Source organism: Myxine glutinosa, chromosome 10 (assembly GCF_964187855.1).
Source record: "Myxine glutinosa chromosome 10, kmMyxGlut1.1, whole genome shotgun sequence".
Lineage (NCBI taxonomy): Eukaryota > Metazoa > Chordata > Myxini > Myxiniformes > Myxinidae > Myxine > Myxine glutinosa.
Genome location: NC_136270.1, coordinates 75,329,414 through 75,355,269, shown reverse-complemented (window position 1 = coordinate 75,355,269; position 25,856 = coordinate 75,329,414). Strand labels below are relative to the sequence as shown.

Sequence of the window (25,856 nt, the reverse complement as noted above, 5' to 3'; positions counted from 1 at the left end):
TGACCTTCTTCTCACTTCCTTTTAAACCTTTTCTTCAGACACAACCCACATGAGTTATGAATACAATTTCCCTTTTCAGGCACGTGTCTAGCCACTCACAAAGTGTCCATAAGACAACGTCATTATATTTCACAGAACTCCACCACTCTATTAAATCCTAAACATGCCCAATGGGCAATCCACGAAAAAATCAAAGCATTTTCAGTCCCCCTTTTCTCATACACTAGCCAATGTAAGTCAGCCAAACATAAATAAAGAGGTTCCAGCGAGTTGTGACCTCCATAACTCTAAACAACTCCGCTGGCACCTTTTAAAACAAACTTTCCCAGTCACTTACTAAAATAAAGTGCAGCTCTTGTCCGTAAATATACGTTAACCAAGGTTACATGAGACTTGACAACAATATTCCTGCCCCGTGGAGCAAGGCATCAGAGACAACTCCCCTCTCCACCTGAACTTATCCCAGGTAGAATTTAGCTACCTACAGAGAAAGTACCTGCACAACACATTTACAAACCAATTCGTCCCCTCGTATTAGGGGACGTCACAAATGTTCCACCACAATTCACAGCAGGTGACCACCCACCTGCCTTCTGTCGAAGTCCAGTTCAATTTCCATTCACAGATAGACAGACAGACAGATAAACAGACCGGGTGAAACCATAACCATCCATCCTTCCGATTGGACTCATGTCAGCATCACATGTCATTCTTGCCTTCATTCAACGCATTCTGCCATCCCAAGTCGGCCAAATACAAGCCCCGGCCATGCCGTTGAATAAACACCCAGTCGGACTGTCAGCCTATCATTTTTGACTTTCACTCCCAATTTTACTCATCCGGATTGCCCAACGCCCGTAGGCAATTTGGGGAACTCCTTGTCAATCCATGACACACTTCAATGACTCACACCATAAACACAAATACACGCTGCAATGACAGATCATTCATTCCCTTATACACAAATACCTGTGCTCACTCCAACACATCCAGTGCGTAGCTTAACTTAAAATACTCATCGTCCTACCTTTCTTGGGCTAGTCCCTCCTGGTAGTCCTAAGATCGGGTCGCCCCCCGATCCCTAACCTTAAACGCAGTTCTCACGCCGGAGTAACTTAACACCTATTATCTATCACCCACATATGGGTCTACCTGCTTCCCACGCAGGAAGCTTACCTGAGGGATATCCCTCCTTATCTCGGGCGCCCTGTATAATCGATTCATTACCCACCGCTGCTCTGGTTTAAACTAAATATGGTTCGGAATGCAAGCCAGGTGGTACAGCCGACAGAGGTCCACACGTCCAAAGCAAGGCAGGAGGCTTCAATTTCGATGTGCAAAAATTGCTTACCCAAATTAGTGCCGGCAGGCCTCCTCCCCGACCTGGAACGTGAGGGTCCACCTCGTCTGCACACTTGGATGATCCCACTTCTGACACCAAAATTGTCGGTCGAAGACCTCAAGGGAAAGGAAGAAGAAGAAGAATCAGAGCAACAATGTTTAATGGAATCGATTACAAACACACAGTGTGGAGCGAGGCTCAAGAATGCACCCGCCTAACACGCAGCGGGCAATTTCTCAAGACACTCGCTGAAAAATAAGCAAAAAGTCATTTCATTTATAGCAAAATATCAGACAAGAATCTGCGCTAAAGACATAGCAAACCCTGGGCCATAACGACAACACCTCCCATTGTCCCTTCCTACAGAAGGCCAAACTTGGACAAACAGATGTAAGCATGGGATAGGCTGAGCTTTTTTGGCTCTTTATCTAAACATATCAGACCCGAGCGCAGGCCGAAGTAAATATTCTCATACACTAGGCTAAATGGTAGATGAATGATTGGATACACGTGCTGAATACAATAACAATCGAGGATATGTAATGTCTATATTTCTCCCGAGGTTGGTTACGTCTTTGATTTTAGGAGACATACTAGAAACTACAAAGATATATAATTAATTATTCCCTTCGTGAAGGAGGCGTTTAGCGACATGTTTTCCCTGTACGTGGGTCGCGAGCATATTATCTACTGTTTGGCACATACATTCAAGGACTTGTTTACTGGGCTAAGGATCCACCCTGCACGTCGAGCCTCGAAACCACATTTTGTCCACTCGCCTCTGCCTACAGCTGAGTTCAAATCAGTTTTTCAGAAGCACGATATATAATTTCAGATGTTATACTCAATTGAGTCATGGGGTTTAAACCCTAATGGCTGACATATATATATATGTATATATATATATATATATATATATATGTATATATATATATATATATATATATGTATATATATATATATATATATATATATATATATATATATATATATATATAATTATATATATATATATATATATATATATATATATATATATATATGTATATATATATATATATATATATATATATATATATATATATATATATATATAATTATATATATATATATATATATATATAATTATATATATATATATATATATATAATTATATATATATATATACGTTCTTGGGATGCAATGGTTTTTGTAGAACATTTTGTGGATAGTGAGTAGTTTTCTAGCTTTTTTGTACAAGGTCTAAGAGTGGAAGAGGTAGGACACAGGACACAACATAGCAAACGGAACAGCAGGAGAAAGGTGAAATGCCAATAGCTGGACAGAGGGAGAAAATCGATGGGGATGGGCAACCAGTAGATGCAGGTAACTGTGAGTGGTAGGGGAGAAAGCAAGGGATGAACAAATGGATATGTAAGCAAGGTTTTGGGAAGGTTGGGGATGGTTTAATAGGTATAAAAAGATCATGGTTTTGCATGGGGGACGACTTGAGATGGTGGTGATCAGCTGTCTTTAAGACCCTTAGGGAAGAATTGGATCGAAGAGAGTGTAGAAGATGGTTCCCTAGATCTGAAAACGAGGACTAAATGGGTGCAGGTGAGCAGTGGATCTGGATTTATGCAGTTTCACTTGGAGGGGGTTGCTGTTGGACTGCGTGCTTCTTGCAGATACATTGGGGCAAGGGGGGGTGGGGGGGGGGAGGAGGTGGAGAGGCAGGACAGAGCATGGAAAGGGAGAGGGTGCAAGACAAGAAATTAAGTGGAAGAAGACTTTGGCGATGGCGAAGTCATAGGCCCATAGACTCAGCTTCATCGCAAGACAATCCAATGATCCCAAAAGCCTTTGTTTCCATGACATCAAGCTGAGAAATACGAGAGTCAAGGGAGTCACCTCAGATGGGAGAGCAGATGAAAACCTTGTCGGTGGATAGGAGCTCAGGTGTGTCAAGGAAGGACTTTGCACGATGGAAGATGCCTGTTTGGCATCTGGCTTTGGAGGCCAACTTTGAAATGTGGCTTGCCCAAGAGAGATCATGGCTGAGAGTGAGACCCAAGAGTTTGAGTGCCTGAACCTCTTCAAGAGGTTGAAGTCAAGAGTTGAGAATGTAGATGGGAGGATTTGCTATACTGTCCTTTTAGAATTTAGAGACAGAGAGAGACAGACAGAGACAGACAGACAGAGAGACAGAGACAGAGAGAGACAGAGACAGAGACCACAGGATTCAGAGTACCAATACCAAGAGCGGGAGGATGGGTAAGATAACTGAATAAGAGATGGGATTAATCTGTGCATAAGAGGAAGCAGGTTTCTGTGGGAGAATTTCCAGATGAATTAATATCAGGGGCGGTAGATATAGGAGACCAGTCCTGAAGCATGATGGCTGCTTGCAGTCCATGCCAGTTTGCCTGAGTGAACTGCCTGACTCGCAGGCACTGGGGCTGTTCTCTGAGAATGGCCAGAGAGATGTTGACCTTCACAAGCACATGAGCCAATTTGGGCAGAGACTGAGTAAGATACATTGGCAGGGATGTTGGTCATCACCAGATCCAGAAGGAAAGATTTGCTATTGGGAGAGATCCAGGTGGGAAAATTCACGGATTGTGTCATTCCCATGGAGTCACAGAAGTTCTTTGCAGAAGTTCCATGGCTGGTGAGAGGGGTACCAACACCCACCCAATTACCATGGTGACAATTTAAGTCACCACATATGAGGGAGAGAGAGTTGGGATGAGTGATTAAAAGTTGGTCCATATCGTCTGAGAGAGAGTTGTAGATGAAGTCATCACTGTTGGGAGGACGGTACAACACATGGAGAAACATGAGGTGGGAGAGGAGGGAAAGCTGATCACCACCATCTCAAGTCATCCCCCATCCAAAACCATGATCTTTTTACACCTAATAAACCATCCCCAACCCTCCCAAAACCTTGCTTACATATCCATTTGTTCATCCCTTGCTTTCTCCCCTACCACTCACAGTTACCTGCATCTACCGGTTGCCCATGGAGCCAGAGGTATTCTTGGTGTTTGGGAGGTGTAAAAGCAGTACACAAAGAGTGAGAAATTGATTTTTGTTATTCACAGTGCAACTCTGCTGCCATGACGGGTTTCAGGTCAATGAAACCGGAGAAGACAATAGCCAGAGAGAGACACTATAAGGAGTCAGGGACCTCCTGTGGGAGGAAGGGTTCTGTTAGACAGACGATGTCTGGTTTCTCGGCAGCGACCTGGATTGGGAGATCTGTCAAGTAGGAATGGAGGCCCCGGAAGTTTGAGGTCCACACAGCTTTGATATCTACTTTATTGATTTCCGCTTGCGGCCAGTTTATTATTCCACAGTTGTAGTGGAATACTGGTACTGCGAGTTGGTTTGTGGCTTTGATTTTGTTCCTTGGAGAAAGGTATGTTTTTAAGATCAGCTTCATTTTCTGCAGGTATTCTTTGGTAATTGTCATGTGCATTTTTGTTATGGTGGCTCTCTTTATTCCGAGGTATTTGTATGTCCCTTCGTTGTCTATCTATCCCAAATTCCATTTGAATGTATTTGGAATACTGCTTCACTAATTTCAGTTGCTCTGCCAGTTTTTTGTCATTTGGTGTGGAGCGTTTTAAATCATCCATGTACAGTAGATGTGTTACCTTTATTGTTTCTTTGAATGTTCTTTTATTGGATGTTAGGGTGTATCCGTGTCCTTGCTCATTGATGAGGTTACTTAGTGGTTTCAGAGCAAGCTAAAACTGGAGGCAGAAAGTCTGTCTCCCTGGAAGATCCCACGAAGTATTTTCACTCCCTAGTATTTCAGTCTTTCCTTCTGAGTGCTGTAATATCAACGTGGTGTTCCAGAGCTCTATTGCTTTCTCATTCAGTTTGATTAATTATTTGGGGTTTATATTGTGTCACTTCCATGCACTTTACCATCCATGAATGTGGAAGACTGTCAAAAACTTTGTGTAGCCTTTCCATGCTGTGGACAATTTGGTTCATCTCATTTTACAGTTTTTGAGTATGGTCTCATTTAGCAGTAGGTGTCCTATCATTCCAAAGCATCCTCTTTTACATCGCTTCTTTTCTGACTCTAGGCATTGTTGTTGTTGTTGTTGTTGTTGTTGTATCGCCCCGGACAGTTCTCTTGAACAAGCCCACGGCATGGAGACAGCCAATTGATCTCACATGAGTGATCCAGAGATCCCCCACATCCAGGATGGTGTACCCCTGCCTTCATGAAGTCAGGGCCACAACAGAGTTAGAGTTAGAGAGAGAGAGAAAAGAGAAAAGAGAAAAGAGACGAACACAAGAGGGAAAAAGCCCACCATGGGGACCAAATTGGCACTCTGCTCGAGACCGTGCTGCCCCGCCAAATCCGGGCAGCAGGGAAGAATGGCAAAGGTTTGCCCCCCGACTTGCGTTGGAGGGTACGACCATCATGAAGAGGTGTCCTCTACAGTGTCCTTCACTCAGTGTAGGAAGGAATGACCACAATGAAGGCATGACTATACAGTATAGCTTCACAGTGTGCACTTACTGTATCTCCACTTTGAGCTGAATCACAAACCCAACTAACTACCTGTTTCATTATCATCATCCTTATTAGGCGTCTTTGTCGTGTTAGGTCGGTAAGCTTATATCATTTGTGTGATGATTCCCATTAAAAGTTTGCATGTTGTTGGTAAACAGGTTATTAGCTGGTATTTGTGAGGTAGTTGGGGTTCTTCAGATTTTGGGATCAATAAGGTGTTCAACTTCTGTGAGCCATTTATCCATTTCTTTGTCTCTTTGGATTAGTTCATTGAATGCTCAAGCGTAGTGAAAGTGGAGAGCATCCAATTGCTCTTGCCAGAAGTTTGGAATTACATCTGTGCCAGTCCTTTTTAGGTTTGGCATTTTTGTGAGTTGTTGCCTAAAATATTTTGTTTGTAATTCCAGGTTTCGGATCCAATCCGCCTCCTTGTTGTGTTCTTTCGATCTTCATAATTTTTTTTCAGAATCGTTCTAGTTCAACTTTTTCAGAAGGGGGTGACTGTGTGTGTGTGTGTGTGTGTGTGTGTGTGTGTGTGTGTTTGTGTGTGTTGATGTCAGTTGATCATTTAATGGAGCATGTGCGTTATAAACCCTTTGTGCAACTTGAACAATTTTAATGATTATTTAACGATATGCTTTTCAAGCACCGTGCCACGTTGTGCCCATATAACCCATTCTCTTGTCAATTCAGAAACTCTGTCCTTAGTTTGTTGCAGGTAGCATACACTTTGTACCTGGATGCGACTTTCAATGTTATTTGTGGTATTGCTGAATTGTTCATGACGTTGTGAACAAAGTAGATGCATCACTTCAAAAGGGAAAGATACACTACCTCCTGTTACTCAGAAATACAAGCCCATATTACATAGCTCACATTTTCCTCTCTTCTGCTCACAAAATAAAATCCTCGTACTGCCCTATTATTATTCAGCAGCCTGTCCACCACCAGGTGGCGTTTGTGGCCTACATAAGCACATTATTGTATGTTTACACCAGGTCAGCAAACTGCATAGCGGCGGATTTATACATCCTAAGAAGTTTAAAAAAACTCTTTAAGTTCACAAATCCTCTTTTCTCTGGCTGAAAATTCATTTAAACATTGAGAACCAAGTTCTCTGGACATATGAAAGCATTCTTCAAGCCGGAATGCCAGAATAGCCGAGTGGTATGCACCCACTCAACTCCGAGATGTCTCTCGTGGGTTCAAATCTCATCCCAGCTATAAACTCGTCCTGGTATTTTCTAGGCTGTGTGTGAGCATTGCAATGCCCTCGCACAATATTTGACAAATCCAACATGGTTTAGGTGCAGGAAAACAGACTTGTATTTTCCAAAATCTTTATGTATTATCTATCTGCTCCACATGCAACAATTATATTACCAATCTACGAGTATAATCATACAAGGTATTTTCAGAAATTATTGGCCGATTGCTTCTGATAATTTGCCCGCACTCTTAAAGAGGGCTATGGTAGACATGTCGGTGGCCTTGTCTTTATTAAAATATCGGAATGCAACTGGGAATACGTTTGTTTCCTTTAATGGATGCATTTGTCAATTTACAGACTAGCACGATCCCATGTCTTTAAAATCAATTCAGCTGTATACACTTGCTTTTCCTTAGCGGTGGCTATCTTGTCAAATAATGAATCTATCCATTATATTGGATCACATCTGGGCTCGCACACTTTAATTTGATACCCTCGGTCTTTGCACGATATAAAGTAGCTTCTATAGAATTAAATTTAACTCAGTTGAACACTACAAATTGAACAAACTGCAGTGCCTTCGTTCACCTCTCGAAGCCAATTGTGATCCTCTGGGAGTTTCATGTTTAAAACAGCAACGTCTACAATCCTTACTCCTCTGGGGCAGATCCATCTCAGTTGAGAAAACAAAAATCAAAAGACATCACTCAGTTATAGGACTGTTTGAAGCCACAGTTCAACCACAACTGAGCATCTGAGTAAAACAAATCAAGGAGAATCGAGGAAGCATGTGTAATGTGTATGTTTTGCTTTTAACACATGAACTTAACTTTAGACTTCCTTCACCACCACCGAGCCCTGAAAAAACTGCGACCTTAATTAAACATGAATGATTGAATTTATACTTTCTGAAATAATGTGCCATCTTTGCCACACGCTCTGCTCATTGCAGCTCGGGTACAAGGGCTTGGTAGATTGGACTGAGCTGATGACGCGGTGGCAAGATCTGGGCCTGCTTTCGGAGCATCTGGACAGCATGAAGGAGCTAGGAGACTTTGATGAGAAGTTTAAATGGCTGCAGTTTTTCGTGCTTGGTTGCAGTGCTCTCAGTGAAGTAAGGACTGAACATATAGCTGCACAGTGCACATTTATCTCTTTGCTTTGAGCTGAATCACAAACACAACTCACAGCCTGTTTCATTATCATCATCATCATACTAAAATATGCAACTTGGTGCCTGTCTGTGTATTTTTGACCGTGATACATTCGGACATTACTTATCTAATCTCAACCAAACTTTACAGGCAGACTAAGGGCACTTAATTTGCCCCCATCCCCAAGGGGATTTTCCAATTTGGGCGGAATCTATGTTAAGGTGTGTGTATGTATTGTCGCGTGACTCCCCCTCGGTTAAGACCGGGAAAATCACGAATAGCCAAAGCGAGCTTTAGCTCCGAGGCAAAAATCAAACACAAACTTCACTTCATATGTGCGGGAGGAGGAAAGAAAAGAAGAAGATGCCGGAACTTTACCTGACGGTCCGCGCGCGCAAGCGTCTTCAACCCTGTGGAAATTAACTCACAAAAACCCGATTTATGGTACAAAAATAAACGCGGCTTTATTGCCGGACCCCGATACAAAGAAACGCGCCGGTAAAGCTAAACCCCCTAGTGAGCGCTCTTACACACAGACTTGCACAACAGACAAATGGGGAGGATAAATTAAAATAAGCCTTGTGTTTGTGTGGTGCGAGCTTATCTCAGTCTAGCTGAGGTGTGTCAGGTTTCGTTAGGTCCGAGCACATCGTCCAGGCCCCAAGCGTGCAGTCCGGACGCAGCTCCTGTTGGCGGGAATTAGGCCTCGATGCACCCTGGTTCGCGCTCCACCAGGCCCACATACGCCGCTGCTGCAGGCCTCGCCTGCACGGTCGTCACTCGCACGTGAGGTCCCATACGTGAACAACAGGGGAGGATGATCAGTGGCGCTCCACCGTCTCTCCAAAGTTCGTCGCCCAACGAGCAAGGGTCCAAACGGAAAGAGATCCAATGCAAGAGAAGGCAAGAAGGAAGAGAGGTCCGGGCAGGAAGGAATCCAAAGACGAGAGGAAGGAAATGTCGGCCAGCAAGTGGTTTTACTGGCCGTCTCGTGGCGTCAGCTCTCCCTCACCTCAATCAGTGCATCACTTATTGACCTCTCGAATGTTCTGATCGCATCCGTCCCCTCTCATTGGCTGAGCGCTTCACGCCCTTGGTGTCATGCCATCGGTCGGTGGCCAATCAGTGTGTCGCTCCTTCTCTGCCAATCATCGGCCTGCTTCTTACTCACCCTTTGCTTTGACCAATTGCTGCCCCTCTGAGCTTGTCCATTGCCTGCCTGCTCGATGTTTCATTGCCATGGTGTCGTAATGCGTGGCCGGTTTCTGACTCTTCTTCCAGTAAGTTTTATTATTATTGTGGCGGAGGGGGAATTTAAGTAGTGTTTGTGTGGTGTAACTATTGGGCCTAACTAATGTCTATTGCGTTGCCATACGGGACAATGGAATGATCACAGGTTTGACATACAGGGGAAATAGCGTAATCCCTCCTCTACCTATCACACAATCATCCTTGTATGATCACAGATATACACTTAATCTGACAAACAGCCAAACCAGATCCCTGACTTACTGTACATCGAAATGGTTCTTCTTCTTCACGACATTGAAGCACCTACCGATGCAGATCTACCTGGATCTATATACAGTCACGTGAAAAAGTAAGTACACCCCATGTAAAGTTTTGACTTTTTCAACATATTTCAACACACAGTTATTTGATCTTCATTTAAACAATATTGATAGATAAAGGTGATATAATATAACAAATATCATGAAACATTTACATTTTGTAGTCCATTGTATAATTTAAATAAACATAAATGCAAATTTTGCATGTGGAAAAAGTAAGTACACCCCTACATTTATCACTACTTCAAATACCTAAAATTAAAATCAGGTGCACCAGCTCAGGTATAAATGATTAGAACATCATCAGAGAGGATCTTGGAGGAACCTGTCTTATTTATACCTCAGACATTTAGTTTGGGTTGCTCTTTGTTGTTGGTGTGCAGCGTCACCATGCCTCAATCAAAAGAGCGCTCTGAAGCCTTCAGAAAGAAGGTTATAGATGCCTATGAGTCTGGGAAGGGATTTAAAAAGATCTCCACACAATTTGAAATCAATCATCCATCTGTCCGGAAGATCATCTACAAGTGGAGAAGATTCCAAACAACTGCCAACTTGTTCAGGCCAGGTCACCCCAGCAATTTCAGCCCGAGAGCAGACCGCAAGATGCTGAAAGAAGTCTTGAAGAACCCCAGAATGTCATCATGGGACCTACAGGTAGCTCTTGCCACTGTTGACGTCAAAGTGCACGAGTCTACCATTAGAAAGAGGCTGCACAAACTTGATCTACATGGGAGGTGTGCCAGGAGGAAACCTTTGCTGTCCAGAAAGAACATCAGGGCAAGACTAAAGTTTGCCAATGAACACCGAGGCAAAGACCAGCACTTCTGGAACAATGTGCTCTGGAGAGTTGAGTCAAAGGTAGAGCTATTTGGCCACAGTACCAGAAGGCACGTTTGGCGAAAACCAAAGACAGCATTTGACCACAAGAACCTGATACCAACTGTAAAGCACGGTGGTGGAAATATTATGGTTTGGGGCAGCTTTGCTGCATCAGGGCCTGGGCAGCTCACCATCATAGAATCCACTATGAATTCTTCATTGTACCAGAGGGTGCTTGAGGATAATGTGAGGCCATCTGTCGGAAAGTTGAAGCTCAACCAAAGGTGGGCCTTGCAACATGACAAGGACCCTAAACATACCAGTAAATCCACCAAGGAATGGCTGAAAAGAAAGAAATGGAGGGTTCTGGAATGGCCAAGTCAAAGCCCGGATCTAAATCCCATTGAGATGTTGTGGGGGGATTTGAAACAAGCTGTGCATGCAAGAAACCCCTCAAACATCGCACAGCTGAAAGAATTCTGCATGGAGGAGTGGGGAAAAATTTCTCTCAGTCGTTGTCAGAGACTGGTAGACAGTTATAAGAAACGCCTACTTGAGGTTGTTTCTGCCAAAGGGGGCAATACCACCTATTAGAGCCAAGGGTGTACTTACTTTTTCCATTTGCGAAATTTGCATTTATATTTATTTAAATTATACAATGGACTACAAAATGTAAATATTTCATGATATTTGTTATATTATATCACCTTTATCTATCAATATTGTTTAAATGAAGATCAAATCGCTGAATGTTGAAATATGTTGAAAAAGTCAAAACTTTACATGGGGTGTACTTACTTTTTCACGTGACTGTATCCCCCTTCCCAAAATTCATAACACAGCCCCCCCAAAAACTCTCCAGCCTGAAGCGCCCCCTCCAAAAAGATGGTGGGAGCGCTTCAGGCTATGGTGCCCGCAGTCCCAAAAACAAGTCACCCGACTTACAATTTCTTCTCCCCCCCCCCCCCCCCCCTTTACCTCTTGGCCCGTGATAGCCAAACAGCTCTTTTCGCTGTTACCCCGCCGGTGAGGGTCTCCACACACCAGGCTCCGTTGCCTCCTGCTTCTTTGCAGCCACACGGGTCGCCGGGAGTCTCACTCACCCCAGGGCGCCCAACAGACCCCACCACCGACGGGCTCCAATTTCCAGTCACCACTGGCTGCCAGAGGTAATCGCTGCAGAGGGGAGCCACAGTCATGGCTCCTCTAGAGCCCGATCTGTACCTGTGGACACGCACACCTTCCCTACCCACAAAATCCACAAAACACATTTCCTCCCCAGCTGCCATTCAATTCTTCAACACATTTCCAGAAAAGATGTCACAAAAAGGTTTTTGCCATGGCCTGCTTTCATGTGAAATCCCCATTCACATTTCAAATCACATTACCGAACACAATAGTCATCACTCATTCTCAGTTTCCATTCTCCACGACGACATAAAAACACAACACCTCGACACATAAACAAACGCCACCCACAAGACACTGTGTGGCACACATTCCAATCCCTCTCACCGGCCATGCCATCACTCTCACCCGCCCCCTTCTCCAAATTACATGTCCCCAGTTTACATAGCAAGTCCTGAAGCATGGGACAGTACACATCCAAGCAGAAGCGCCCCCTCCAGGAGCGAGAACGATGTTACACATCCAAGCACTTACCTCAAGTGCAGGTAGTTGTCGGTTGGTCAGGTCCAAAAGTGCCATCCACCCTACAGAATCCCAAAATTTCTCCCATTGGACCAATTAAATTTTTCCAAATTTCACTTTTCTCCCATTGTACTGGCAAGTATGTGGATCCACCTCCAACGGTGATCTGTACTACATAACTACTTGTGGCCACGACAGATCCGCACCTCTACCGTGCAAGGGTCATCAGGACAAGCTGAGCAGTCGAAACGCCAGCATGGCCCATGAGTGTCCATAAGGGTGCGACCCACCCACCATCCATCCTTTGGCCCCCCCTGCGATTAAAGCCTCGCTACTTTTACTACAAGGGGAGTGGGAGAGACAGGGTATTGGGTGAGTGGGGGAGGGGTAGGAGGCAGGAGGAGGGGAGGTGAGTAGATGAGAGGGAAGGGAGACAAGGGGGAGAGAAAGGAAGGAAGAGAGGACGGGATACGGAGGATTGGGGGGAGGTGGGGGAAAAAGTTTCCTTCTGTATCCAACCTGTCCACCCTATTCCTCCCACCCCATTTTGTCCAATCCTCCCTCTATTTTGTCCTTCAACAACTGTTGGTGTCCCCCGCCATCTCACTACTGTTTGTTTTGTCCTGTTGTGTCGTGATCCATTTAGTTTTCAAACTCTTCCATGAGCTTTGACTCTGCATACAAAAAATGTCATTGCTTGGCAACCATTGTTCAGGCTTGATGGGCTGAATGGTCTTTGTGTGGTGAAGATCCTAGGAAGGGAAGTCATCTATCTTCTATCTTCTATCTTCTTCTCCTCTATCTTCTATTTCTACAGGGTCCGTCAGGGAGGTGTGACGATTTTCAGAAAACTCGTACACAGTTATTTTTAGTCGAATTTCAATTTTTATTTTTTTTAAAGACTACATATATAATGCCATGTAATACACTGTAACAAAGACATTTTAAAAATGTAATTCATGTTTGAAAAATGACATCATCTAAATGGCGGCCGTTCTTGTCCAAGCATTCTTGCAGACGCGCGGAAAAGTTCCAGCATTTTTCAGCACAGCAGCATCCCTCAGCAGTTCCAGCATTCTTTCTGCGAACGTAAACCGCCGTACGAAATCATTCTGCTGCAGTTCTTGAACCACCATGATTTTGTACGCGTGATAATGAAGGTCCAAGTGCAAAATTCGACGAACTGATCTGTCTGACATCTGTGGAAGAATTTTGTGTATGACTCACAGGACTCCAATGACCGCACACAGGTTTACAAAATGTCTGGTTTATTAACTGTATTTATTTCATTTCCAATTACCAAAATGATACCGCATAATATAATGGATCAGGTTAACTCTTTTCGCTGGTCCTTCTCGTTCATCCGACACTCCCGTTCGGTCAGCGCTTCACGTAGCAAGTCCTGTCGACTCCACGTTTGCTCTAGTTTATATGGACGAACTGGACTTAATCCTCTGTCCGCTGAAACGTTAATCCTTCTTCCGCTGATGCCCCGAGGTCATGTATTGCACCAAGCCCTGGCATCAACTCGCTCCCCTCCTGCTGTGATTTCCATTTACACAGTAGGAGGGTGCTCCAGCCTGGGGCTGTGACCAGGTGGACAAGAGATTACCATGTTCGGGCACATTCCTGACACTCATTTACGAACTCGGCTTTCACAGAGGTTGCAGGTAAAATGTATCTGCTTCGTTACCAGTCTTAATCAATAAGTTACCAGTGCCAATCAATAAGTTACACTGAATTACACTTCCACAATTCCCTCATCTTTTTGTTTTTGTTTATATTAACCATTAATCTAAACATCAATATAAGTAAACAATCAATCACTACAAGTAAACATCATTACAAGTATAAGTAAATAATCAATCACTGCAAGTAAACATCATTACAAGTATAAGTAAATAATCAATAACTTTGGTAATCAAATTCCCTTAGGCATACACCGTCCTCCTGCAAGAATCACAAAACATTTCGTTGGTCATTGACTCCTTCCATATTGTTCAATCTATTGCATTTGCATCACAAATATATTTTCAAAACAACACTTCACCATCACCAAGATACAACAATTTCACTTCATTTTCAAGTTTTGTAAAGCATCTGCACCATCTGGCAAAAAACGTTTGCCTCCACACAAATGTTGACTTTGTTTGAAAGGAAGGGCTGATCACTTGTGTTTGAATCCAGGTATGAAACATTTTCTCCTAATGTCTTCATAGCTCCTGCACTACTTCGTGTAGGATTTCGCTGTTGTGGTAACACTGCGGAGTCATAGACTGACCCTTCTCTCCATGTAGCATTCTTGCCACTTTTTTGCTGTGAACCATAATGATTCCTTGAACAAGGCCTTCACCCAGTTGTAGTCGACTTGCCTCCTCCCTCATTGTGAGTGGGCAGCAAGTATTGGTGTGACGTTGATTGGCCAGCAAGATGTGGAACAGGGATGCCGGATGCATCCACACTGATGTTGGGACCATGGTGTTCAGGTCATTCATGGTCCTTACCAGGAGCAACCAGCAGAATCGTGCACAGCTGTTGTGACAAGGGCACAGCCGTTTTTTTGCAGCTCCATGCTGGTTCCCCGGACGTTGGTGAAGTAATAACATATGTCCCCGCATTTCACAGAGGTTGCAGGTAAAATGTCGTTGTCCTGCAACTTCTGATGTGGTGAATGTTCGAAGTCTTCGAACAAGAGTAAGTGATCGCCTTTCTTTCATATGTTGCAGTGTGATCCAGGCAAATGGTCACATAAATTTCCTTGGTGAAGGTAAGCATTCATCTCCAAGTTACACGGGAGAATGTCTTCATCATTCTTTGAGAAAGAGGGTGTATGCCACGATTAACTTCATTTTTTAGCCACAAATTTTCTTTCTTTCTTCTTCCCAATTCCGTTAGCAATCCCTCCAAAATGTGATCTCGTCTTATCCTTATGCTCAGTCATATCTGAATCTGCTTTCCGCACACACTGAATCAGATAGGGTACATCTTACCATGAAATCAGCATAATCATGTATATCTTCCGACAGTTTCACATTCAACAATTTGTTGTTTTTCCTTAACTCAAAAAGTTATATTCATTTATATGCGTCACACAAATAATATTCAATCAGGTATGTATTTTATTACTAAACTAAGAATAGCATTGTATATGATTACAATCACAAACGGGAATACCTAATTCCCAACAACAATTTTCCCAAACCAACAAATTAAGCATAATGTATTATTACCATAATTCCTCTCCACTTTTTCTTTTCCCTCTTTTTTTTCCTAACAGTGTGTCACTCGTGGTGATATGAGTTCATTGATATTGTAATTGACACAACTCATAACATTGTCGTTATGCCATTATCTTAATTCTACTGTTTATGTCGCCATAAAAGTCTTCCTTTTCTGGTTCCACATTTCTTTCCTCATTTGTCACTTCATGCGTTATCATCGTGTTGTTGGTTACCTTATTCAAACACACCGTCACTAAGGCTTTCAAGCAAGCCACCACTAAAACAATTGCCAATATAACTACTAAACCAACAAACAAGTCTGCTACTCCTTGTATATATTCATACCTATGACATAGTTATATGTCGATGACATTTAACATTATATACCAAACTAACAAGCTTCCTAAAAGGTAAATAAAGAAAATCCCTTAATATGTAACATAATCAGATTATTTGTCTTACCCTGATCCCCCTATCTCCCGGGGTTGAACTCAATCCCCTGATCATGAGTGTAGTTGTGATACATTTTTTTTTTTTTTCACTCATGCTGTATTAATATCAGCAGGTAATTGTATGTCATGTAGGCAAATAAATGTCACTATTCCAAGTAGGAATATCGCATGTTGAAAATGTAATGTTTATCAATGCAAGGGGTGTTAAAATGTAATTCAAATGACTGTAAATCACGACTATCATTTTTCTACCACTGAATGTTCTGCTGGGCTGCTAGGTGCAGCCTCATTTTCTGTGGGATCGTCCACCTTAGCCGCATGTGCTTGCTTGCAATGAGAGGCATGAATCCAACTTTCTATTTTGGGTCCATATTTGTTTCTATTCTTATCAATCTCCTATGGTTTATCAATTCGTTCCAAGATACCGCAACCAAAGGTTTTAACCAAAGCTCTACCAAACTATTTCCAATTTGAACAAAAATGCCAGTGAAACAATGATTCGAAGGATTAACTTCAAGGGGTCAATAAATTTATTCTATAGCCAGATCTAATTTTCCCATCCAATAGTTTGCCTTGCCACATGTCATATTATAACACCTTAATAAACCTTCGAAAAAATGTTTCCCATCTCAACAAATTTCCTTTTTTACAAATAGCCATGTGTAACTTACGTATTTAACTACAATTTCCTCTCAATTTGTTTGGCCTAACTGGCCGCAAAAGTGGCTGCCAGCATGCAGTACCGTTTTTTATCTACCAAGGAAGTGTTCCACACAAGACCTCTACCAAAATGTTGTTTGTAAAAAACAAATCTGGGATTTCTGATTACATGGATGCACACTCTCAGGACATTTTCAGGCTGCTGTTAACAATCCACTACGATGACTTAATTCCTTTACCCACAATCAAATAATTAGTACAAATTGAGGATATTATCCCTATCACATTCTTTTATAGATTCATTATGTTGGATCTAATTTTTTCCAATAATTTTCCACTGCTGTAAGGCGGAACAATAGCTCTCATAAGTCTTAGTAATATCGTACTTAATTTGCCCAGCAGAGAATAATTTATTTACTATCCTTTCTCATCTGTTAACCAGTGACTTTGTTTAAACTCCAGAACTGAAAACCCACAATAGTTCAAACCAGCAAAATTTTCTTTACTCTTTTCCCATATCATCTATGCCTAAAACACATCCATACATACAGCACAATTTATATGCTGATAAAATTCAAGTTTATATATATAAAATCCATGAGCAGAGTATTCTGGGAAGTCAGTGTAAGACCTCTCCCAAATTTGGATGATTTTGTACTTCCTCATTTCCTTTTATGAAGCTCATATCCATAAATAGATGTTATTCTCATATACATTCTATCAAAAATGGAATCCCAAAATTACTCACAATTTTACTATTAATTAATGGCTGCTCATAACCCAGCACATCAAATTTTTATATTCCATGTCCCTTGACAAAAGAGATAATGTTCATAATCAAATTATATTTCTATTTTATTTTACGGATTCTCTGGATATTCAATCCCATCCACATATCCCAATCCCATCCACATATAACTATCCATTTCCAGACAGGCACACTGTCGGTGTCAACAATCTTGTAAGATTGATACACAAAAACACACACACACATGCATTATGCATATTTGTTTGCGTTGGAACCATTATTTACAGATCAGATGGGTGTCAATTTTATTTCAATTTCATAAAATTTGTCAATCAAATTCAAAATGCTTATAGACAAATAAACCAAAAGTCCATTCTTAGAAAACCCTTATGATGTCACATTGAAATTACCCTTTCTGCCTTCACAATAATCTATCCAAATTTTGACTACACACCCATTTGCATGTCAGTCGACCATTGACCTATCAATCGTGCGGAACAATAGTCCGAAATTCCCACCTGATCATCATGTGACTCTTGTTACTTGGTTTGCCAAAAATTGCAACGCAATTGTTCCAAACTTTGTAAATTTAAAATTGCTGTGCCCAAAATAGAAGATCCAATTTTGGCATTTGATCAATTAATTATTAATTTGTTAACAAGCAAAAAGAAAAAATGAATCATTCTTGCTCTGAAAACTTTTCAGACACAAGAATCATCGACAGTTATTCATGTTTGTCCAGTAATCGAATCTGTTGAGGCCAATCATCATTTGGGATTTGCAGCAATGAAGGCCTAATCATTGTCTGAGGTACCGGTAAGCACTGGTACCCTTGATCTTGGTTTGCCCCATGACCTTGTCTTCCTGTTGACATACGGACATCTTCTTCTCCAATGTCCCATCTTTCCACACTCGAAACACCGGTTTCTGTCGTTGTCTGATCTGTGCACCTGTGCACTTGTATTGCTGGGCTGCATCTCTACATCCCTGAGTTGCCACTGCAATCTCTCGTTATCTCCTGAAACACGAAAAAATTCTCTGTACCGTCCTTTTTGGGGAGACAACTGGAAATCAGATGGGACAACTGTGACTTTCATTCCTAATTTCGAGGGCAGTTGTGCATTTGTCTCCTCCACTGTATCCTGTATCCTTTTTATTTTAAGTTCTAGTTCCGTTATCCTTTCTTGCTGTTCCCGTTGTCTGGATTCACCATCCCAAAGATGGAATGCAAGCCAGTCTACCGTTAGATTCTGTCTCTTCCTGGCTTTCAATCTTTGTTCCAATCTTTCCAATCGACTTCGCTCAAATGTACCATCTCTTGGAAACTCCTCATCATGTCCCTTTGTCCACAAATACCAATTCTCGACCTGCCTTATAGCTTCTGCACCATAACGGTCGTACATATGATGTGTACAAGTACCTTTTTTTGGAATCTCTGGTTGTCCTTGTGTATTCTTGCAGGCTCCATTTCCCATTCTGCCTTTTATCAAAGTAGCGTTGGATGTGTTGTAGTTTGTTCCTCTAAAGCTTCACTCGTACCTCCAGGAAGGGTCTCTCCACCTGTTCGCACGGTGATTTCCAGAGAATCTCCCTCAGCCGTGGCTTTTGCACAATCCAATCTCACAGATCAGTATTTGCAGATGAGCCGGAGGGTCAGTATGAAATGGGTGAATCCTCAGGTGTCCGCTCTGTTGACGGGGAAATCACACAATGGTAACCGCACATATATATCTGTATATAAACTCACCACCTTGCTCAATATTCCCAGGTTGTCTCCACATTGTTAATATCACGCAAAGATATCAAAGCTTCTTTCTTGAGACCGCATTTTCATCAATCAAACAATCAATATATTCAATTCAATTTATTCAGTTAAATTTATTCTATTAAATTCAATCAATTAGATTCAATCTCAATTAATTCATCAATATTCATCAATAAATTAAATTAATCATTCTGGATGACTCCTTGCATAAGCCCTTTCCCCAATGATGTCAGGACAGGTCCATCCATTGACCGTCACCTCTGGTTCGTACCTCATGTTAATTGATGAATCACCGTCCTGTCCTAGGGTCATATCTGACATATTTCCCCATTTTGCCTGGTCTCCACAAATTTTCTTTGCAACCACTAAAGGCAACTCATCCTTCATTCGTGAGACAGCCAAAATGGATGGCAGATATTAAAGTTCATTGGGAAAAATATCTCATCATTTTTCTTTTAATAGTATCCAAAATCTCTTGGCAATATAAATTTCGTAAAACTCCTGAAATAAGACTGTAAAATTTCTTCAATCATGCTAAATTTTGAAACTCCATCGCTTGTAATACCCAATTTATCCCATAGGGCTTGAAAGTTCTTTCCCAAGTTCATGCAGCATTCTGCATTTGAACCCTATGATATCATTCATAATAATCATCATGATTTTATAGTCATGGTCCTATCATAATCATCTATTTAAAACGAACATTTCCTTTATCACCACAGCTATGTGGTATAATCAACAATAGAATAAAACTGTACATAGCAACAGGCTACCTCATGGCCACTTAGTATACCTATTGACAATAAGTCATAACAATATCGAATAATCATTGAACAATTCAAAAATCGCTTCCCCTGCTCCAGCCGCAGCATCCGTGATATTTGTTTGCTCATTCACTATTCCTGATTCGTCATCAAGGATCTCCATCATCACACAGCGTACTTAATTCCGCATTCTAATGAGAATTCAACAGGATTTTACGACTCAAAGGAAAAGAACGAGCAGACCTTTTGCAGGATGATCGTTACAAAAATCGTTACATATATTAAAGTATTTATGATGTCGACAAATCATATCTTAATTCTTACAAGATTTTGGTTCTTTGAATAAATCACAGCACCGGGAGAACCAGCTCCAAAAATGGATCTTTGTGTTTATTCAGCACCCTAGTAATTGGTTCTTTGTGTACTAATTACACAGCACCCAGGCCCCGCTCATATGGATCTTTGTGCAGCGCTACACAGCACCTGAGCAAAAGGGGTTTCATCTACATTTTCCCTATCTGGTGTACCATCCGTGATATTTGTCTGCTCATTCACTATTCCTGATTCGTCATCAAGGATCTCCATCATCACACAGCGTACTTAATTCCGCTTTTTAATGAGAGTTCAACAGGAATTTACGACTCAAAGGAAAAGAACGAGCAGACCTTTTGCAGGACGATAACTGGAATTAGTCGTGAAAATATATCCAAATACCCAAAAATACACACCCACACAAATAAACAACATTTATTCCGTTTAACAGAACAAACATTTCCTCTATCATGACATGCATGTCTTCAAAATTATATGCCCAAGAGAAAAAGTAAAATTAATTAAAACTGCGGGCAGTGATAATCCGGGGACCATACCGCTCCATCCTGATTGGACGGGTGCGTGCTAGAGTCGTTAATAACGACAGTCCAGATCCGATTGTTCAAAATTTTAACTCAATCGATCGAAAAATGAACGCAGGGATGCATTTTAAAGGTGCAGTGGCACTAACTGAGTTGCCACGAATATGGCCACGAAATTGCCAATATGGCCATCACAAAATATTTTCCTTAATCAATTGGCTCATAGCATAACCAATCTGTAAGTATTTCATCCGAAGATGTATTTCTGAGGACTTTTGATTAAATAAGTCATTTATAAATCAACGAGTTAATTTATTAAATGATTAATCAATAAATTAATATTTTCCTTGACAGCCACATCCCTTGGTCAGTGTTATGTCCAAATATCAGCTTCCTTACTCAAAAGGTGCCTGAGTTAATGTAATGTAATTACTGTAATAAGATTACTGCAATTACTGTAATGATTACTGTAATTACTGTAATTACCGGAACTGTAATTACTGTAATTACCTCAGGTAATTACTGTAATGTAATTACTGTAATTTAATAAGCAATGTAATTAATTAAATAAGTACTTCATTAATCGTTAATAATGAAATAATTCCTGATTTCTCATTCGATTCACTTGACATTCGAATGTCCCCAAAACGTTGGAGCAAAACGTTGCAACAACGAAAGTGAAACGTTGTAGCGACGTTGTGGAAACGTCGGCAAAACACAACATTTGAATGTTCCCAAAACGTTGGAGCAAAACGTTGCAACAACGAAAGTGAAACGTTGTAGCGACGTTGTGGAAACGTTAGCACAACCCAACATTTAAATGTTCACAAAACGTTGGAGCAAAACGTTGCCACAACGAAAGTGAAACGTTGTAGCGACGTTGTGGAAACGTTAGCACAACCCAACATTTAAATGGTCCCAAACGTTTCAACAACAAATGGTCACAAGTCATTATCACATTGCAATGACCTCTAAACATTCCTAAACCAATATCCCATTAAAAAATCCCATTAAAATCCCATATTTTATCACCCTTTGCATTGTTGAAAGCAATTAATTCCATAACTTAATATTACCTCAATTTATATATACTAGGGCGTGCCCGCACGTACGTGCTCGCCCGTATGTGCTTGCAAAAAAACATGCGTGCAAACAACAACAACAAAACTTTGAAACCACGTGGCAGTAACGACCACAGAACCCCCCCTTCTATTTACATGCAATGGTTTGGTCCATTCGCAAAGCCAAAGCGAACGACCACAGAACCCCCCTTCTATTTACATGCAATGGTTTGGTCCATTCGCAAAGCCAAAGCGAACGACCACAGAACCCCCCTTCTATTTACATGCAATGGTTCGGTCCATCCGCAGAGCCAAAGCGAACGGCTTGCGAGTACGGTGACCATACCTTGGGACCCCCTTGTCCGATTAATTTCAAACCTTGACAAATTTTCCATTCCTTCCCTTCCTGATCTTTCGATGTAGGGCTGGGTTCTTTTTTTAGGATCATGTTGCATCGAGCATTATTTTCCAAAACAGTGTGAACATTAACCCACACCAAAACCTCTGACATCCCACCATTAACACCTATTGTAAGCGTGCCGAATCAGTAAGCATCACCCCTTCTATGAGCCTCGACCAGAGGGTGGTTGTCACCCACAAACACTCGTCGCGAGCTGTTCCATTGTCTGTTGATTCCCATTCTGCTGTTTTTTGTCTCATAATCAAGATAAATTTGGAACAGCCCTTAAACTAACACCAAGCAGATCAATTTTTTATATTTAAATATAAAATCATTTCCTCATTAATTCATAATCATAAAATCATTTAATCCGTGTCACCCATGCTATTTATCTAGCAAATTTCGTCAAAAAAAAACAGCACTGGTTCCGTGTCACCCATGCTATTTATCTAGCAAATTTCGTCAAAAAAACAACAGCACTGGTTCCGTGGAAGCGTCCTGCAAAACGCTTTGCTTCTCGCAAAACGTCCGCCAACGGGAAGTAAAGGGAGGGAAAAAGAGCGGGTGAAAGAGACAGGGTGCCGGAATGGACATGAGGGACAATGAGGGACAGTGAGGGAGTGTTGGTATGCAATTTTTTTTCCCAATCGCCATCTTTCACAGTAATTCTGGACCGGCATGAGGTGGGATTGTCTGTCATGAATTTATTTGTTGATCGAACGAGTTTTAGTTATGGCGGGAAAACTGAAAAAAAAATTCTCTATTTAAAACGGGTGTACACGATTGTACACGTGTACGGACCTTACCGAACCGGCAAACAAGTCGCTTCATGCACATCAGTGGTGCGTTTCTTCGTGGCGCGTGTGAGAAGAATTACACAGCGCAGGAAAAATACGTATTTACAGAAATCGTTAAAAAAAAACTCGGATAATCGCTAAAATCGTTGTGGCCGGTGTACCATATTGGAAATATATATATATATAAATATAATTCCGTTTCCCGGTTCCCTGTCGCTCGCCGAGCGCCGAGCAAGTCAAGTGCTTCGAACAAGTGCAAAAAAAAGTAGTACTTTATACGTGTGCGGGTGGGTAAACGAGTGTACCGGCCTTACACGTCCTGGAAGCAAGCGGTCGCAAGGTGCACACTTGCTCCGTTTGCTTCCAGGTCACAGCAAGGCCCTTTAATAACCAGCGCAAAAATACGTATTTACAGAAATCATTTAGAAAAAAAACGAATAAATTGCTACAGTCGTTTATCGAAATCCCATTCGTGATGGCTCACGCCACCTATATCGCGGCATCGGTGCGCAAAGAAGCCCCAGACCACCTGCTCCCCCATGTATGTACACATAACTTCCAAGTTCGTAAATCATATTGGACAAGACAAGACACACTCACCTTTTACTTGCTTGTACAATTGATCCCAGCGGTGCCTCCAAGATTGTGGAAGAATTTTGTGTATGACTCACAGGACTCCAATGACCGCACACAGGTTTACAAAATGTCTGGTTTATTAACTGTATTTATTTCATTTCCAATTACCAAAATGATACCGCATAATATAATGGATCAGGTTAACTCTTTTCGCTGGTCCTTCTCGTTCATCCGACACTCCCGTTCGGTCAGCGCTTCACGTAGCAAGTCCTGTCGACTCCACGTTTGCTCTAGTTTATATGGACGAACTGGACTTAATCCTCTGTCCGCTGAAACGTTAATCCTTCTTCCGCTGATGCCCCGAGGTCATGTATTGCACCAAGCCCTGGCATCAACTCGCTCCCCTCCTGCTGTGATTTCCATTTACACAGTAGGAGGGTGCTCCAGCCTGGGGCTGTGACCAGGTGGACAAGAGATTACCATGTTCGGGCACATTCCTGACACTCATTTACGAACTCGGCTTTCACAGAGGTTGCAGGTAAAATGTATCTGCTACGTTACCAGTCTTAATCAATAAGTTACCAGTGCCAATCAATAAGTTACACTGAATTACACTTCCACACATCCGTAGAGCGCGAGCGTGCCCTACCGCTGACCGACGAGGGCTGGCCTCCACAGCTTGTCGAACCCTTTCGATGTTTTCCGGGGTCCTAACGGTTCGATCGCCTCCCCGAGCTGCTCCTGGCCTCACAGATCCAGTTGTCCTGAAGTTTTTTATCCACTTCAATATTGTGTTTCGAGACGGAACGGCGCCACGTCGACCAACATTGAAGTGAGTACGAAAGCTGCGCTGTGTAAGCACCACCGAACTACCCGTTTGAATAAACGTCTCAACAACAAAGACGCGATGTTCAATCGTCCACAGCTCCATGGCTACTGAAATGGCGCCTAACAACGAGTAACCAACAGCCATCACGCATGCGCTAGACCCCCCACTTGCATTGTTATACCCAATTCAAACATGAATTACATTTTTTAAATGTCTTTGTTACAGTGTATTAAATGGCATTATATATGTAGTCTTTAAAAAAAATAAAATTTAAATTCGACTAAAAATAACTGTGTACGAGTTTTCTGAAAATCGTCACACCTCCCAGCCGGACCCTGTATCTATCTATAATTCCAGTAATCTCTGTACGTCTGTACGTTTGTACGTCTGTACGTTTGTCTGTGACCGCTGTTTCTCGACAACCACGGGTCCGATATACTTTTAACTTGCCAGGTATATTGCTGGGGACCCGAGGATGTGCCTTTTCAAGGTTTCATATTAATCGGACAATTACTTACCGAGCTATGTCCAAAAAACGATTCAACCAATCAGAGAGCAGCGAACGATCGCGTGTGCCGAACGTGGAGGACACACTCTGCCTCGGATGGCACATTTGAGAGCGTATTCATTTATTTCACGTTTGCAAACTATGTTGGCGTTAAACTATGTTTTAAAACTAATAAAACCGAATTTGCGATTCATTCGCTTTCCTGCGCGTTTGTGCACGCGATGGCGATTTCTTTACCAAACTCCGGAAGCCGTTCGCTTTGGACCAAACCATTGCATGTAAATAGAGGGGGGGGATTGTCACCGTACTCGCAAGCCGTTCGCTTTGGACCAAACCATTTCATGTAAATAGAGGGGGGGGGATATAATTTTAGATATAGATATAGTACGGGCAATGCCCTAGTATATATAAAAAAAGAAAGTTTTTGTTTGTTACTTGCAAAATCGAAGATTTTTTAAAGTATATTGGTCGGTAGCGTTTGTGGTTCTGTCTGTCTGTTTGTTTGTCACCGGCCTACAGGTCACAATTTTCAACCGATCTTCACGAAACTTCACCAAATGGTAGAGTTGGTCAAAAGCAAGAAGCCTATTGTTTTTGGGGTCAAGAGGTCAACGCAGGCCAAAGGTCACCAACTTTGCTAATTTTCTTAAATCCTCAATTTTCATCCGATTGACTTGAAATTTGAAGAGGACTTGCATAACTGGTCACTGAATTCAACCACCAAGTATATTTGAGGTCAACATAGGCCAAAAGGTCACCATAGGCCAAGTTTTTAAAGTCCTCAATTTTCATCCGATTGACTTGAAAATTGAAGAGCATTTGCACATTGAGTCACTAAATAGGGAAGCTAACTTTTTGAGGTCAAAAGGTCAAAGGTCAACTCAAGGTCAACCTTCCAAAATCATCATTTTTCATCTGAAAAATCGTCACTTTTCTTCCTATTGACCCGATCTTTGAT

The 25,856-nt window shown here is 41.9% G+C and overlaps 1 protein-coding gene across 2 annotated transcripts in view; it reads left to right on the top strand.

Moving 5' to 3' along the window:
* ROPN1L (rhophilin associated tail protein 1 like) overlaps positions 1-25,856 on the top strand; it is a 52,928-nt gene that overhangs the window by 15,323 nt on the left and 11,749 nt on the right. For both annotated transcript variants that reach the window (XM_068126727.2, XM_068126728.2), the window contains exon 4: positions 8,022-8,183. In XM_068126727.2, the coding sequence (XP_067982828.1) occupies positions 8,022-8,183 (162 nt within the window). The remainder of the gene's footprint in view (positions 1-8,021; positions 8,184-25,856) is intronic.